This window comes from Protomyctophum parallelum, assembly GCF_964188405.1.
Source record: "Protomyctophum parallelum genome assembly, chromosome: 5".
Lineage (NCBI taxonomy): Eukaryota > Metazoa > Chordata > Actinopteri > Myctophiformes > Myctophidae > Protomyctophum > Protomyctophum parallelum.
Window position 1 is genome coordinate 17,745,110 of NC_139702.1, and position 18,545 is coordinate 17,763,654.

Genomic DNA, 18,545 nt, shown 5'->3' on the forward strand with positions numbered 1-18,545 from the left:
TTTGATTATATAGATATTCCACTGTTACGTTCTTAGCTGATTGATTGATTGAAATATCTATTAACAGTTTGTAGAATTTACAGTACATTTCAAGCACAAACTCAATACAAAGACTGTTAACTGTGAGTGGACGACCCAATAAAGCATTACACTTGTTTACAACAGGGTCCACATTGTTCAATTCATCAAAACATTTAGAGACGTACAAATAGACACTTCTATATATAGTTAAAGAACAGAACAGGAATTCATCATAAAGGAAGCAAAAAGGGAAAAGAAACATATACAGTGAGGGGAAAATGGGTGGGGGGGATTCAGATTTTACGGGGGCCAGTTTCGAATCGCAGCCGTCCGTAGGTGCCCTTTGAGAGCAGGTTTTGAAGGAGTCAAGGGATTCACATGTCTTAATGACTGTTGGTAGGGTGTTCCACATTTTGGTGGCATATATAGGAGCGAAAAGAATTTAGTCCCTTGTTTGTGCCGAATCTGGGTTGTACATGGTTCGTTGTACTCCCTACGCTTACGCATGTTTCGTGCTAAATGCCTACATTGTAAACAGTGTTGTTTTCGTCGACTAAAACTAAGACGAAAAATGTTCATCGACTACCTTTTTTCAGTGACTAAAACTAAATAAAAACGAAATAAAAACAAATCTACGATGACTAAAACTAAGACTAAATATACTGATAATTTTGTCAACAAATAAAAACTAGACTAAAATGTTAGTAAGGGACTAGTGGACAAGAGATCCAGTTTTATGCTGGGTTGCATGCTGAAAATAGCAGATCTACAATCTCACAACGCGTCGCGCTGCGACGCGTTGTGAGATTGTAGATCTGCTATTTTCAGCATGCAACCAAAGTGTAAAATATGTCATTACAACGACATCAAGGCCTGTCAAAACACATTTTAGTCGACTAAATCAACTGTAGATTTAGTCGACTAAAATTCAGATTTTACAGAGTCCAGTTTCGAATTGCAGCCGTCTGTAGGTGCCCTTTGAGAGCAGGTTTTGAAGGAGTCAAGGGATTCACATGTCTTAATGACTGTTGGTAGGGTGTTCCACATTTTGGCATATATAGGAGCGAAAAGAATTTAGTCCCTTGTTTGTGCCGAATCTGGGTTGTACATAATGGTTAGTTGTACTCCCTACGCTTACGCATGTTTCGTGCTAAATGCCTACATTGTAAACAGTGTTGTTTTCGTCGACTAAAACTAAGACGAAAAATGTTCGTCGACTACCTTTTTTCACTGACTAAAACTAAATAAAAACTAAATAAAAACGAATCTATGATGACTAAAACTAAGACTAAATATACTGACAATTTCGTCTAAAAAATAAAAACTAGACTAAAATGTTAGGAAGGGACTATAGTGGACAAGAGATCCAGTTTTATGCTGGGTTGCATGCTGAAAATAGCAGATGCTTGTGAGATTGTAGATCTGCTATTTTCAGCATGCAACCAAAGTGTAAAATATGTCATTACAACGACATCAAGGCCTGTCAAAACACATTTTAGTCGACTAAATCAACTGTAGATGTAGTCGACTAAAATCGTATGACATTTAGTCGACTAAAACTAGACTAAACACTTGACTAGAACATTCCAGGCGACTAAAATGTGACTAAAACTAAGTGAAAACTATTCAAGAGACTATGATGGGTTGTACACATGGTTTGTGAACCCGAATCTGGGTTGTACCTTCAGCACCGTGCGGTTGGCGGTGGCGGTAGCGGCGGCCGCGGCGCCACCGCGGTTAGCCTCCTGGAGGGAGAGGCTGCGGTCCCAGCACTGGAGCGCCCGCGGCAGGGAAGTCCCGCGGACTTGGAACGTCAGCCAGTTGCTGTTTGGAGAAAAGATTTTTACAAATTTACAATTCAGGCATTTAATTAACCCGTTCTGACCTGAGATCAGATTCATACGAGGTTTCCACTGGACACACACTGGTCTGATTAACCCATTCTGACCTGAGATCAGATTCTAAAAAAAATGTCAGTCGTTCTTCGATTTTTCAAAAATAGCAGACCTACAAGCTCGTAGCGCGCCACCGAGTGGCGCGCTACGAGCTTGTAGGTCTGCTATTTTTGAAAAATCGTTGAAAAAGGACGTGTGGAGCGTTGTCCAGGGTGTTTTAGAGAAGGGAGATGAGTCTAATATCTCCCTGCTGTTATAACAAGGAATATAATATCTCCCTGCTGCTGGCTGGCGTTACCGTTTAACTTGGCAGCCCCCCCCCCCTGCCCCATAACCAACATTGTAGGTGTGGATTAGATTACAAAACTGTGAAATGACCTACACCTACCCCCCCCCCAACTTAACCCTGTCCTTTAAACATAGCTGAGACCCCCCCATGGCATTGACCCAGCCATGTCTGGATGGGTGTGTGTGTGTGTGTGTGTGTGTGTGCGTGCGTGCATGCCTGTGTGCATACCTGTGTGTGTGCGTGCCTGCGTGCATGCCTGTGTGTGTTTGAGGGTATCTCAGTGAAAGTGTGAAATGGCATTCAGTGACACGCAGAATGCTGCCTGATGGACGACCCTGCAGAATGAGCACCATGACCTCACTGGGGATCAGTGTGTGGGACAGCCTTACCTTTCAGTGATCAGTGTGTGGGACAGCCTTAACTTTCAGTGATCAGTGTGTGGGACAGCCTTACCTTTCAGTGATCAGTGTGTGGGACAGCCTTACCTTTCAGTGATCAGTGTGTGGGACAGCCTTAACTTTCAGTGATCAGTGTGTGGGACAGCCTTACCTTTCAGTGATCAGTGTGTGGGACAGCCTTACCTTTCAGTGATCAGTGTGTGGGACAGCCTTACCTTTCAGTGATCAGTGTGTGGGACAGCCTTACCTTTCAGTGATCAGTGTGTGGGACAGGCTTACAGTGATCAGTGTGTGGGACAGCCTTACCTTTCAGTGATCAGTGTGTGGGACAGGCTTACCTTTCAGTGATCAGTGTGTGGGACAGGCTTACCTTTCAGTGATCAGTGTGTGGGACAGGCTTACCTTTCAGTGATCAGTGTGTGGGACAACCTTACCTTTCAGTGATCAGTGTGTGGGACAGCCTTACCTTTCAGTGATCAGTGTGTGGGATAGCCTTACCTTTCAGTGATCAGTGTGTGGGACAGCCTTACCTTTCAGTGATCAGTGTGTGGGACAGGCTTACAGTGATCAGTGTGTGGGACAGCCTTACCTTTCAGTGATCAGTGTGTGGGACAGGCTTACAGTGATCAGTGTGTGGGACAGCCTTACCTTTCAGTGATCAGTGTGTGGGACAGCCTTACCTTTCAGTGATCAGTGTGTGGGACAGCCTTACCTTTCAGTGATCAGTGTGTGGGACAGGCTTACAGTGATCAGTGTGTGGGACAGCCTTACCTTTCAGTGATCAGTGTGTGGGACAACCTTACCTTTCAGTGATCAGTGTGTGGGACAGGCTTACAGTGATCAGTGTGTGGGACAGGCTTACCTTTTAGTGATCAGTGTGTGGGACAGGCAGGAGGGGGCGAAGACGGCCCTGCATGGAGAACACACAACACAACACCACTCCTAAACCCATTCTGACCTGAGATCAGATTCATACGAGGTTTCCACTGGACACACACTGGTCTGATGAACCCATTCTGACCTGAGATCAGATTCTAAAAATGTCAGTCGCTCTTCGATTTAAAAAAAAAATAGCAGACCTACAAGCTCGTAGCGCGCCACTCGGTGGCATGCTCACAACGCGTCGCGTTGCAACGCGTTGTGGGCTTGTAGATCGGCTATTTTCAGCAAGTGTAAAAACACTCATTACGACGGCATCAAGGCCCACCAAAACACATTTTAGTCGACTAAATCACCTGTAGATTTAGTCGACTAAAATCTTATGACATTTAGTCGACTAAAACTAGACTAAACACCAAGACATTTCCAGGTGACTAAAATGTGACTAAAACTAAATGAAAACTATTCCAAAGACTATGACTAAAACTAAAATCAAAATGTGCTGCCATAAAAACAACACTGAATGGGCTTATGTATACATACGTGACGTCTCGGAGGGAGCTCTTGATCTCCCGGCCCAGGTTCCTCATGTAGGTCCACTGCTCCTCCGACAGGCTCTGAGCGCCCAGGTAGATGTTCTCCACTCTCAGCTGCTCCTCGTCGAACAGCCACTGCACCACGAACAGCGGAGCTACGGGCAGAGAGAGAGAGGCGGCATTTCAGAAAGAAATAAGGCAATATATATATATATATATATATATTTTTTTTTTAAATATTTTTTATCCCACGATTTTGTAACCCATTTTTCACCCCTGTGTCAATCATCTAATGTGATCCTGGGCTCTACACACCCTGCACCAACCTAGTCCCCATATATTGGGGACAAGGGGAGACCAACCTAGTCCCCATATATGGGGGACAAGGGGAGACCAACCTAGTCCCCATATATGGGGGACATGGGGAGAGCAACCTAGTCCCCATATATGGGGGACAAGGGGAGAGCAACTGACTTGAACTCATGCTTCCTTCATGCCTGAGTGTCCAAGTTGCTCCTTTACACCTGACAGGGGGGAGTTTCCCTGGTTGGACGTAGCCCGTGGAAGGAACACGTTATTCCAACCAGTTCCTTTCCCCTACATCAGGCGCCCCGGCTGGCCAGGGGGAGGCAGTATAGAGACCAGTTCCTTTCCCCTCCATCAGGCGCCCCGACTGGCCAGGGGGAGGCAGTTTAGTGACCAGGATTACTGCATGTTTTTTGTGAGGGTACCTACCCTAGGGGACACGGGGAGAACATGTGAGGGTACTACCTACCCTAGGGGACACGGGGAGAACATGTGAGGGTACCTACCCTAGGGGACACGGGGAGAACATGGAAACTCCACACAGAAAGGCCCTTTCGCCAACCCCTAAAAGCTTGTAGGTTTCTATTTTGTTCTGGGGGGGGGGGGGTGCGAAAAGAGTTAATGTTTGAAAATGTTATGACATTCACCAAAATAAGGATTCACTTTGTGTGAGGGAGGGAGCGCTCTTTTCATCATAAATCATCACATTCCAGCCAATCGCTTTTGGCGTTCTTTTATGCTCTCAGCCAATCAAATCATCACTATTGACCATTTGCAGACCGCGGCCATCTATAGCCATCAGAGTTTGGCCGATCAAATAATTTAGAAGAAGAAAAACAAAACAAACAGTGTTGTCTCCTGCCTTTATTTTCTTCTTTCTAATGATTTGATCGGCCCCAAAATATTGTGTTCATTGTCATGATTTGTCATGATCCGAGTTGGCTTTGTCCGCGGCGTAACCGTCTTTAAATAAATACTTTAAGAAATGCCTATGAGGAAAATTAACGGCGATTTCTTTTCCGGGTCTCTCTCTCTCTCGAGGGGGGGGGGGGGGGGCTGCGACGCTCTATAGAGGGTATGCGCGTCACATCGTCATCATACCCGGAAGATACGCAGGAACGCCCACTGAGCAGTGTTGTTTTCGTCGACTAAAACTAAGACGAAAAATGTTCGTTCCTACCTTTTCCACCGAAGAAAACTAAATGGAAACTAAATTAAAACTAAGCTATGGTGACTAAAACTAAGACTAAATATACTGACAATTTCGTCAACAAATAAAAACTAGACTAAAATGTTAGGAAGGGACTAGTGGACAAGAGATCCAGTGTTAAGTCATTTTACACTTGGTTGCATGCTGAAAATAGCCGATCTACAAGCTCACAACGCGTCGCAGCGCGATGCGTTGTGAGCTTGTAGATCGGCTATTTTCAGCAAGTGTAAAATAAGTCATTATGACGGCAACAAGACCCGGCAAAAATACATTTTAGTCGACAAAATCACCTGTAGATTTAGTCGACTAAAATCTTATGACATTTAGTCGACTAAAACTAGACTAACACTAATACATTCCAGGTGACTAAAATGTGACTAAGACTAAGTGAAAACTATTCAGGAGACTATGACTAAAACTAAAATAGAAATTTGCTGGCTCACTCACTTTGCCACTCACTTTATGCATGGGCATACCCTCTATTGAATAACCTCTCGAATTAAGCTATGATAACGATGCATTCTGTCATATACTGTCCGGGAGTATGTCCTAGGTTGGGTCGAGGCAAAACGAACGGGGTGGAATTAGACTTTCTGCCCGGGCGAATATAATGTAGTTTCTGTGAGACGTGCTTTCGTCCTAGTTGGTGGTGAAAGTCTTTGTTTACAGTTTGAGATGCGTGCGTGTTCCTGTTTCTTTACGGCGGCCGTCCGGCCATAGGCCGGCTGTCGTAAAGTGTGTCGTAATGGATTAATACTGGTTTTGACGTTATATTTCTTCCGGTGTTGATAAAGCTACGGTGAGGGAGTTTATGTTAGGGCTTAAAAATATTTATCGTTTTTCCCATATAGGCTAAGGCGCCCTACTTACACATGGGTGGGTAGTTTAGTTGAACTGTGCGTAACGACTGTTTGTTGTGTGATTTGATGGATTCTTTTTTAAGCACAGTATAATGGAGTGGTTTGCGTGTGTGTGCTCTGTTCAAAGGCTGTGAATTGCAAGGAGCTTGATAATTATAGCTTTTAGACGGCCGTTCTGTGTGGGACGGTGGAGTTATAATGTGGGTTTTTTGGCTCATGGATTAGCAAATTTATTGCACTGTGTGCTGTGAGGTTTTGTCTGGTTTCGTGGCGTACAGAATAAATGCTAGTCCGTGAATATGTTAGAGTGTAACGTTGGTCCCGCGATTTTGTGATTAACTTAATAGTTGTCACGGCCGGTTTTTCACAGAAGAGTGTCAGTTAAGTTGGTAAAACGTTTTATTTTAAAAAAAGTGTTACTTATACTGATGTTTGGAGTAAATGGCGTTAAATGTTGGTACCAGTTAGAATTGGAGGAGTTGACTATTTCTTTTATTATAAAAAGAGGCGGAGGTTAAGTGTTTAAATTACACACATTGGTTTCTATGTTAATATTTTTCCTTTATAAGGGGCATTCTTAAATATGTATTTACGTTGCTACGATGGTTTGATGTATTGTGGGAGTGAAGTCGCTAAGTTGTTCAAAGTTAGGTTTTCGGTGTGTGGAAGTGTTCCTTTGTTTGCTTGGGTGGTCTGCGGACGCCATTGTGGCTGTCGGTGGTTCTTTGTTGTCGGTGGTTCTTTGTTCTTTGTTTGGGGGTCTGCGACGCCATTTTGTTTTTCGATTTTCGGCGGGGAAATGAATGTGTCTGTGAGTTGAGGTATGTGTGTGAGTTGAGTTGTGTGTGTGGTGTTGTAAAAGTACTACAGTTGTGGTTTTTTCTTGTGTTATGTGTGGGCGTGGGCGTCGACGGGCGCCATTTTTTGTTCCTTTGTTCTGGGAGAGGGGAAGAATAAGGGGGGTGGAGGGGTCGGTAATGCAGGGTTACTTGGACTTTATACATTTTTTAAGGTTGGATGTCTGTGTGTCTGTGTCTGTATGCTTCCGTAGCGTCTGCTTTGTTCTCAATTTAATCCGTTTTGGTCTGAAATCGTGTGCAACACGTTTCAAAGGGGGGAGTATAGATTAAATTGGGGTTTTCAGATACAATTCAATTGGCTTTAATAATTGTAAATAGGTGGAATAGTCTCGGTAGGCATTGGTTGTGTTGGGAGGTGATACAGATTCTTACGTGCTATAAAAAACATGACACTCAGTGTGTACAACTGAGAGTGGTAATATATTTCTGGCTGGACCAGGGATTTTATTCCTGCGTGTTGTGTTATAATAGTGATGAGTGCTTGGTCATTTTTAAACTTCATCAATGGTGCACAGATGGGAAGGTAGGTATTACCGTGGGGGTAAGTATTTGTTAAATTCGGAGTGTGGGTGAGCAAAATATAGCTTGGGGTCTGCGTCTTTTTGTCAATTATTGATTTTTTATAGCTGGGGGCTTTTGTCCCGGGTAAGAGAATTGCTGAACGTTTGGCATTACATGTAGACATGGGCTGTGCATTGTTCATTCATTCGTCCACATTTTATATAGTTCTGGATAAGTAGGATACAGTACCGATTCCGTATTTCATGTTTCTGGTTTTGTGTTGTTACATTTTTCTTTCAGAAAGGGGGCGTAGGTGTCCAGCTCACATCAGCTTGGGGACGAGCACAACTCAAGGTTCGGAACATTTTTTCTGATTTCACTATACTCCTCTTTGCCGGGGGGTGTTTGATGTACAGACCAAGGGAAGAGGGAAAAGTTAAAAGTTTAATGGGGAGTCTCTTACGGGAGTGAAAGAATAAGGATCTTGCTTAAATACAATTAAGGCTTGATTAAATCTGTGGACAATCTACAGTTCAGGCTGACTTCTTTTTTGTGGCGGGTGGTTTAAAAAAACAAAAAAAAAAAAAAAAAAAAAAAAGAGCAAAAACAGTGACATAAAACTGTAAAGGGGGTAGCCATTAAATTCCTTGGTCTGATGTCTTAGTGCCCTCTACTGGCGACTGTACAGAATGCTAGGTTCTGATTTCTCTTTCATTGAATTGTTGGGCTTCAGCGGTGCTTCTGTCTTGTGTGTCTATTTCACCCTCGTTGTCTGTGTCATCTGATAAGTGTTGGGTGGATATGTATGTATGTTCTTCCTTTGAAAGTGTATATTGTTTAAACTGAATTCTCCCTGTTAGGTTGCATAACCATTGTTTCCTTCCCACTTTTCCCACCTCATGGTGTGTAATTAATAATTATAACCCCATGTTTTCTCCCTGTTTTAACTTTCTTTGCACTATAAATACAATGGTGAGGGGGAGTTAATCATTCTTTCTCCTTTAATGCTCAAGCTTTCCTTCTAGGAAGGGGAAGGGGGGTTGATTTAACCAATTTCTTTCCTCATAATTGGTTCAAGTAGAGTGCTTGGTAAATCGTAGATTCTTGGGGATCTACGTGTATTGAGTAACGGTGTGGAAACGTAAAATTAAGAGTTAAGTTGTGGAAAACTGTAATTTAGGTAGGAATCAGTATTGATTCTGCTTGCACACAAATCTTTATGCTCCACGTAGAAGTTTGTGTTTGAATCTGCAATACCCTGTAGTTTGAAGTAGTATAGTGTCTAACATGCACGCTTAGGGTGTACGTAACATATACATACAGGACTAAACTTACAGTCACATTCGTTTTTACAGATCACACACATTTATCCCTACTGAACTGGTAGGATTGATCACTGCACTATAGGCTTTTGGTTACTGATATGTCCTTTGAGGGACTGGCAATTAACTAAGATTTGTGCATGAATTCAGTTAGAGAATAGTCATACCAGACTCCACTAAGGGGACTAAATTTATTCACATACATCATTAGTAAGGGAAAATTGGTTAGAGTAATTTAAGATCATACATCAAAGAGTTCACTTGTCATTTTCCCGGTACCACTGAATAAGTTAGTCATGGCTGGGGTGGTGGGTGTGTCTGCTGTGCCGCAAACTAGGACCCCTGTGGAGATTGTACAGTACAGGAATCCAACACAGAAAAATATTGCAAAGCTGTCTAAAAAATGGAATGTTAGGTGGCCGTATTTGGTGGAACCGTGGCCGGTACAGGGGACATTTAATATAGCACTCATAAAGGTATTGCAGGGGTTGGTGCAGGGGTACAGGGCGGGTCAGGAAAAGGGGAGGAAAGGGGCGGAAAGAGTAGCGAGGAGGACGGAAGAGGGGGAGGTTTTGGGTTTATTTCTAGCTGAAGGACAGACACTGACGACGGCCCTTAAGCGGAGACAGACATCTAGAGCCCCGCCCCGGACGTCGTCGGACAAATATAGAGACATTTGTGAGGCACCCTTTTCGCACCTGGCTGGAATCCTACCAGTCCTAGCCCCAACTCTCACCAAACCAGAACCCGCGGAGGATACGCCAAAGACTGCTTCCCCGTCTGCGCGACAAGGAATCTACCCACACATGCCTATGCTGGTGTCCGATGGGACATATAGACTCACGTCAGACTCCGGTGACCTCATGGAATCTGGGACTACAAGGACGAAGATGGACATGCGTCCGACGGAGATACGAAAGGACAACAGTGGGTCCAGATCGGAGGGGGGAAGGTCCACCCCCGGGAAGTCCACCCACAGGGTCAGATCGAGCTCGTCAGCTGTGGAGGGAGGCGGCTATGATCCCCGCGTCAGAGCCCTCTTCGGGAAAGCGGAGGAGAGAGGAAAAGAACAGTACCGGGGGACCCGGGTATCCTCTGAGTCGGACGGAAGTGGAGAGGACGAGGATGGGGGTACACCCACCCGGGATGCAGAGGTTTTCCGCAGGAGGTTGGTCGAAATCAAAAAGGACAAGGCACGCCAAGCGAAGGACCTGAAGGTATACAAAGACAACAAACCCATCGCGGATAGTCTGATGGCCAGTCTGGATGCGTTGACAAGAGAGGAGGAGGAGGTCAGTCGATTCCTGGTCGAAGGGGACAAGAGGCAGAAACGGTCAGGACAGGGCCGAGGGAGGAGGCACGAGGAGGCACTACAGGAAACGATGACTGCCATGGCTGCCATGTCGTTAAAAGAGGAGGCCCTGGACCGGCAGATGAAAGACCTAAAGGAGCTTTTGGAGGAGGCCCGGGAGAGCAGGGCAAAGGCATCAGGCCCAGCACCGAGGGAAGGGATGGAGACGCGGAGTAAGAAGAAGAGGACCGGATCCCGGGATGAGAAGGGTGAAACATCAGACACTGAAAGGGGGGGGGGTCATTTAAAAAAAAAAGAATGTTTTATCAATTTAGGTTTTTTTCGTTTTCTTTTTCTTTTTGTGGGATTTTTAAGCATAAAAGGGAGGAATATGTCGTATAATTTTCTATAAATTAACTAACTAAATAATTATGGTACTATTTTTACTGAGTCAAGTAAAATGTTTTAGTGATCGCAGACCAAAAGGTCTTTTCACTCAGGGGCTTCTGACTAAATTTAACATCTATTGTTCTAAAAAACCTTTGAGGCAGCTCAGAGGTGTGAATGAAACCAGATCCTATTGTCTGCCACAAGAACATGTGTTTGCATAGTCCGTTGACCAAAGGGGAACAGTTGGTAACCATTTGGTACTGATAAGAAATCCACAGTTAAAACTCAATGATTATATAATAATCTAAGACTCTAACTATTTGTAGGGAGTTTAAAGTCTCCTGTAAAAGGTATGATAAAAAACATAGGGTTTCGTCATGTTGGTGCTTAGTTTTAATTCCACTGGTTCACACTGTTCTTAATTCATTTCATTTAGAGTGTTCAGTTTTTACGTTATAGTTTCGTAACATTTTCTGACTACAAGTGTTTCCATTTTTATATACTGTTAAGGTATGATTAACCATGTTCATAAGTTGTTTAAAGGTTACGTTTAAGTTTTGTTAAGTTTCATTATAACTAGTTACTCTCTAGGGGTTATCATCTAAAGCAGTTAAAACGGAACAGCCCTCTTCTCCTAGGTCCCGCCTCTCTCTCCAACCGGAAAGGGATTTTATCATTGGTCACGAGTCAGGAAACGCCTGCCGCATGTCCGGGAGAGGAGGGACCTATAGTTACAATATAAGGCTAGTCTGGAGGGCTGATCGAGGTTCCTGGGTCCGGTTAAAACTCATCATTCGGCTAGAGTTGTACTGTGTGTTGCGTAAATCCAGAGAAACCACGGAGAATTTCCTTTTGTTCTCATCGTTTTGCCTTGACTGTTGGACGGCTTTTGGATACAAAAATAAAGCTTTTCTTCAACCTCGTCACATCATATCCTGTTTCCTCTGTTATCCACCGCCGTACACTGGAAAAGAGACCGCAAAGTAAATGACAGTCAAGAGTTATATGCGTTCGATTCCTGCTGGGGACGCTGTGGGTGCTGGCGGCGTGTTTCCTCCTCTGCGTCATCAGTGCCCATACCCGAAGGCGGGGTTGGCGAAAGGGCCTTTCTGTGTGGAGTTTGCATGTTCTCCCCGTGTCCCCTAGGGTAGGTACACTCACATGTTCTCCCCGTGTCCCCTAGGGTAGGTACCCTCACATGTTCTCCCCGTGTCCCCTAGGGTAGGTACCCTCACATGTTCTCCCCGTGTCCCCTAGGGTAGGTACCCTCACATGTTCTCCCCGTGTCCCCTAGGGTAGGTACCCTCACAAAAACATGCAGTAATCCTGGTCTCTAAACTGCCTCCCCCTGGCCAGCCGGGGCGCCTGATGGAGGGGAAAGGAACTGGTTGGAATAACGTGTTCCTTCCACGCGCTACATCCAACCAGGGAAACTCCCCCCTGTCAGGTGTAAAGGAGCAACTTGGACACTCAGGCATGAAGGAAGCATGAGTTCAAGTCCGTTGCTCTCCCCTTGTCCCCCATATATGGGGACTAGGTTGGTCTCCCCTTGTCCCCCATATATGGGGACTAGGTTGGTCTCCCCTTGTCCCCCATATATGGGGACTAGGTTGGTCTCCCCTTGTCCCCCATATATGGGGACTAGGTTGGTCTCCCCTTGTCCCCCATATATGGGGACTAGGTTGGTCTCCCCATCTCCCCCATATATGGGGACTGGGTTGGTCTCCCCATATACTCCCAAAAAAGAGTTGTATGCGTTTTTGTAGAACATTAATCAGTGACAACGTCGATCCATCGTGCAAAAGCAGCCAAAGGCAAAAATATGGTACTTTCAGCATGATGCCATCATCAGCTCTAGCTGCCGGTCACTCACAGGTCAAGGTAAGGTCAGGTCAGGTCAGGTCAGGTCACTCACAGGTCAAGTTAAGGTCAGGTCAGGTCAGGTCACTCACAGGTCAAGGTAAGGTAAGGTAATGTAAGGTCAGGTCAGGTCAGGTCACTCACAGGTCAAGGTAAGGTCAGGTCAGGTCACTCACAGGTCAAGGTAAGGTAATGTAATGTAAGGTCAGGTCAGGTCAGGTCACTCACAGGTCAAGGTGGAGTACAGCCGGTGTCCAAAGAAGCACTGCCACTCCTCTCCTCTCTTGTAGAGCTGCCGACACCTGTTGGGCACCACCCCGTTCCATAGCCTGAGAGGACAGTAACAAAACAACACCTGTTGGGCACCACCCCGTTCCATAGCCTGAGAGGACAGTAACAAAACAACACCTGTTGGGCACCACCCCGTTCCATAGCCTGAGAGGACAGTAACAAAACAACACCTGTTGGGCACCAACCCGTTCCATAGCCTGAGAGGACAGTAACAAAACAACATGGATGACAAGATTACATATAGCACTCAACTAGTGCAGTGGTTTTCAACCAGTGGTCCTTGAGGGGGTTCCAGGTGGTAACCTTATAGATCGTTACCGGGTCCATTTGGTTCATTTTACACTCTCAAGAGTTAAATTATTGTTATATACATCAGCATTACTTAATTCATAAGAAGTCTACACAATTAGAGAATGTAGAAGAATTGGTATTTTGACCAACATTTGCCTTCAGTTCACGAGCTGAACTGAAGGAGACAGATTGCGAGGACACACTGTAAGCAAAGCTCTCCTTCCTTGCCTACTTTATCATTATGAACTATAGCTTTAAAGGACAACTTTAGTTTCCGTCAACCAAGGTTCATGTTTTAGGTTGTTATGAGAGAAAGTAAAGTGAGAGTGTTAAATCTTTTTCATTTGAGTGCTGTCGCCTCACAGCTAGAAGGTCCTGGGTTCGATTCCCGCTCGGGACGCTGTGGGTGCTGGTGGCGTGTTTCCTCCTCCGCGTCATCAGTGCCCATACCCGAAGGCGGGGTTGGCGAAATGGCCTTTCTGTGTGGAGTTTGCATGTTCTCCCCGTGTCCCCTAGGGTAGGTACCCTCACAAAAAACATGCAGTAATCCTGATCACTAAAACTGCCTCCCCCTGGCCAGCCGGGGCGCCTGATGGAGGGGAAAGGAACTGGTTGGAATAACGTGTTCCTTCCACGCGCTACGTCCAACCAGGGAAACTCCCCCCTGTCAGGTGTAAAGGAGCAACTTGGACAATCAGGCATGAAGGAAGCATGAGTTCAAGTCCGTTGCTCTCCCCTTGTCCCCCATATATGGGGACTAGGTTGGTGGAGGGTGTGTAGAGCCCAGGATCACATTAGACGATTGACACAGGGGTGACAAATGGGTTACAAAATCGTGGGATAAAAATATATATAAAAATAAAATAAAAAATCTTTTTCATTTGCTGCTTTCTTTTGTTTTAGGGATTTTAGCTCTTTTTGACAGGGGGAAGGGGGCATTCGAGCATGGGGCTAAATATGTATTTTTGTACAACATTTTATGGAGATTATTTTTTTTATTATTTACTATAGTCCTACTAGATCCCAGGAAATTACATCTGGCCACAAAAAAATCACAGGATCTACTGAATGTGAAGGTAGCCTACTGGGGGGAAGGCTTATACTGTGTGTGTATAGGCTCAATATGTCAGTTTGACACATTCAGTAGATCCTGTGATCTTTTGTGGCCAGATGTAATTTATTGGGGTTTATTAGGACTATAGTAAATAAATAAAAAATGAAATCGCCATAACATTTTGTGAAAAAATAGTACTTATTTAGCCCCATGTTCGAATGCCCCCGCCCCCCTGTCAAAAACAGCTAAAATCCCTAAAACGAAAGAAAGCAGCAAATTACAGAAATTTAACACTCACCTTTTAGTTTCTCTAATAACAACCTAAAACATGAACCTTGGTTGAAAAAAGCTAAAGTTGTCCTTTAAAGTTAGAATCATGAGATGCGAGCATTGGAACTCAATGTGGTCATCTCCTCAGACCCTACGGGTCCTAGTGCCTTACCCCGTATCAGTACACTTTTACCATTTTGAAATAGTTCAAAAAGCTGATCTACAAGTTCACAATGTGTCCATGTAGATCGGCTATTTGAAGTATTTTAAAGGACCTATAACATCAAATTCAACTTTTTCAATTTCTTTTGTGTTTTTGGGGCTCCCATATGTGTTTTCTATCCCCACAAATGACCAATTTTGAACAATCAGGCTTTCATATCATATTATAGGTGTTTTAGTGGAAATCGCTCTCAGGAACAGCTCAAGTGATTTTGTCCTCATCGTGATGTCATCAATGTCACCCTACTTTGTATAATTCCTCCTCTTCTTCAGTCTTCAGTTCCAAATTTGCATTTCCACTTTGTTTACAATGTCCACCATTGTTGATTTTCCAAGCTAGCATGGAATGGAAACGAGCCTGGTTTTAACTAGCATCAGTATTATAATGAATGAAATATTAAATAATCTTCATATCAGCACCCCCACCACCTCAGGACATTGTGGTACTCCAGCTAAAACTGCTTTCAAAGTCCAGAAAGAAATGACAAGGCCTGGTTATATCAGAGTGGTGATTGAGGCTCAAACCATTAGAAATAACTTTGAGGGACATAGACAATATGATATTAAATATTAAAAGCAGTTTTAAAATGCATGTTATTTGCGCTTTAAAATGTTTTTTTGAAATAGTAAAAAAAAAAAAAAAGTGCAAAGAAGTTTAGGGATAAGGGGAGAATAGGGCTCTACGTGTCATGTAGCCTACTGTATGCACTTTTTACAATGCACTGAGGGTGAGTTCTGACTTTCAATTGTACTGTGTACCAACTGTACATACATTGTTTTGATTGTATTGTTCCACTTTTTGCTCTGGCAATGTAAACGTATGTTTTCTCTTAGCATTGAATTAGCCCTTCACTAAATCCCACCCCAAAAAGCGATTGTCCAATCAATGCCAATCCAAATAGTTTAGCAATACGGTTGCTATGCAGGTCAAGCTTTCTTCGCTGCTAACAAGCCTATTGGACAAGGATGGGTTGGGGAGGGACTTAGTGAAGGGCCAATTGAATTGAATTGAATTAACCCATTCTGACCTGAGATCAGATTCTAAAAGTGTCTTCGATTTTTCAAAAATAGCAGACCTATGAGCTTGTAGATCTGCTATTTTTCAATAGCTAAAGCATAACATGATGCTAACACCAAAATGGGTTCCCGTTCAGAATGGGTTGAGTTCTGTTGGCTTCTTACCGGAGTCCCTTCTTGATGGCGTCCTCTGGCGAACAGGAGACGGTGGCGGGGCAGCCTGGCGCTCTCTGCCTCTTGCTCTCCAGGAACCACCCGGAGTCCACGAGGCCTCGGACCTGAGCCTCGGCGCCCAGCTGCTGCAGCTGAGCGGACAGCTTCTCTATGTTCAGCAGGACCCCGATTCCCCCCGCACTGCAGAGGGACAGACAAGACAACCCACTGAGTGGACACCTTCTCACTGCAGAGGGACAGACAAGACAACCCACTGAGTGGACACCTTCTCTATGTTCACTGCAGAGGGAGAGACAAGACAACCCACTGAGTGGACACCTTCTCACTGCAGAGGGAGAGACAAGACAACCCACTGAGTGGACACCTTCTCACTGCAGAGGGAGAGACAAGACAACCCACTGAGTGGACACCTTCTCACTGCAGAGGGAGAGACAAGACAACCCACTGAGTGGACACCTTCTCACTGCAGAGGGACAGACAAGACAACCCACTGAGCGGACACCTTCTCTATGTTCACTGCAGAGGGACAGACAAGACAACCCACTGAGTGGACACCTTCTCACTGCAGAGGGAGAGACAAGACAACCCACTGAGCGGACACCTTCTCACTGCAGAGGGAGAGACAAGACAACCCACTGAGTGGACACCTTCTCACTGCAGAGGGACAGACAAGACAACCCACTGAGTGGACACCTTCTCACTGCAGAGGGACAGACAAGACAACCCACTGAGTGGACACCTTCTCACTGCAGAGGGACAGACAAGACAACCCACTGAGTGGACACCTTCTCACTGCAGAGGGACAGACAAGACAACCCACTGAGCGGACACCTTCTCTATGTTCACTGCAGAGGGACAGACAAGACAACCCACTGAGTGGACACCTTCTCACTGCAGAGGGAGAGACAAGACAACCCACTGAGCGGACACCTTCTCACTGCAGAGGGACAGACAAGACAACCCACTGAGCGGACACCTTCTCACTGCAGAGGGACAGCCAAGACAACCCACTGAGCGGACAGCTTCTCTATGTTCACTGCAGAGGGACAGACAAGACAACCCACTGAGTGGACACCTTCTCACTGCAGAGGGAGAGACAAGACAACCCACTGAGTGGACACCTTCTCTATGTTCACTGCAGAGGGACAGACAAGACAACCCACTGAGTGGACACCTTCTCACTGCAGAGGGACAGACAAGACAACCCACTGAGTGGACACCTTCTCTATGTTCAATGCAGAGGGACAGACAAGACAACCCACTGAGTGGACACCTTCTCACTGCAGAGGGAGAGACAAGACAACCCACTGAGTGGACACCTTCTCACTGCAGAGGGAGAGACAAGACAACCCACTGAGTGGACACCTTCTCACTGCAGAGGGAGAGACAAGACAACCCACTGAGTGGACACCTTCTCACTGCAGAGGGACAGACAAGACAACCCACTGAGTGGACACCTTCTCACTGCAGAGGGACAGACAAGACAACCCACTGAGTGGACACCTTCTCTATGTTCACTGCAGAGGGAGAGACAAGACAACCCACTGAGTGGACACCTTCTCTATGTTCACTGCAGAGGGACAGACAAGACAACCCACTGAGTGGACACCTTCTCTATGTCCGGCAGGACTCCGGTTCCCCCCGCGCTGCAGTTTACAATCAGTGTTGTTTTTGGCAGCAAATTTCTATTTTAGTTTTAGTCATAGTCTCTTGAATAGTTTTCACTTAGTTTTCACATTCAGTCACATTTTAGTCGCCTGGAATGTTCTAGTGTTTAGTCTAGTTTTAGTCGACTAAATGTCATACGATTTTAGTCGACTAAATCTACAGTTGATTTAGTCGACTAAAATGTGTTTTGACAGGCCTTGATGTCGTTGTAATGACATATTTTACACTTTGGTTGCATGCTGAAAATAGCAGATCTACAATCTCACAACGCGTCACAGAGAGCGACACGTTGTGAGATTGTAGATCTGCTATTTTCAGCATGCAACCCAGCATAAAACTGGATCTCTTGTCCACTAATCCCTTCCTAACATTTTAGTCTAGTTTTTATTTGTTGACGAAATTATCAGTATATTTAGTCTTAGTTTTAGTCATCATAGATTCGTTTTTATTTCGTTTTTATTTAGTTTTAGTCACTGAAAAAAGGTAGTCGACAAACATTTTTTCGTCTTAGTTTTAGTCAACGAAAACAACACTGTTTACAATGTAGGCATTTAGCACGAAACATGCGTAAGCGTAGGGAGTGCAACGAACCATTATGTACAACCCAGATTCGGCACAAACAAGGGACTAAATTATTTTCGCTCCTATGCCACCAAAATGTGGAACGCCCTACCAACAGTCATTAAGACATGTGAATCCCTTGACTCCTTCAAAACCGCTCTCAAAGGGCACCTATACGGACGGCTGCGATTCGAAACTAACCCCCATAAAATCTGAATCTCCCCCCCCCCCTTTCCCCTCACTGTATATGTTTCTTTTCCCTTTTTGCTTCCTTTATGATGAATTCCTGTTCTGTTCTTTAACTATATATAGAAGTGTCAATTTGTACGTCTCTAAATGTTTTGATGAATTGAACAAGGTGGACCCTGTTGTAAACAAG

The 18,545-nt window shown here is 44.8% G+C and overlaps 1 protein-coding gene across 2 annotated transcripts in view; it reads right to left on the reverse strand.

Moving 5' to 3' along the window:
- The window catches only part of LOC310859262 (carboxylesterase notum2-like), a 33,835-nt gene that overhangs the window by 4,006 nt on the left and 11,284 nt on the right, over positions 1 to 18,545 (reverse strand). For both annotated transcript variants that reach the window (XR_014569280.1, XM_083765676.1), the window contains exons 9-13: positions 15,929 to 16,117; positions 12,847 to 12,947; positions 4,026 to 4,173; positions 3,466 to 3,513; positions 1,704 to 1,845 (exon numbers count right to left, since the gene is read on the reverse strand). Coding sequence is in view for 1 of the 2 variants with exons in the window: in XM_083765676.1 (XP_083621802.1) it covers positions 1,704 to 1,845; positions 3,466 to 3,513; positions 4,026 to 4,173; positions 12,847 to 12,947; positions 15,929 to 16,117 (628 nt within the window). In the remaining variant the exon portion in view is untranslated. The remainder of the gene's footprint in view (positions 1 to 1,703; positions 1,846 to 3,465; positions 3,514 to 4,025; positions 4,174 to 12,846; positions 12,948 to 15,928; positions 16,118 to 18,545) is intronic.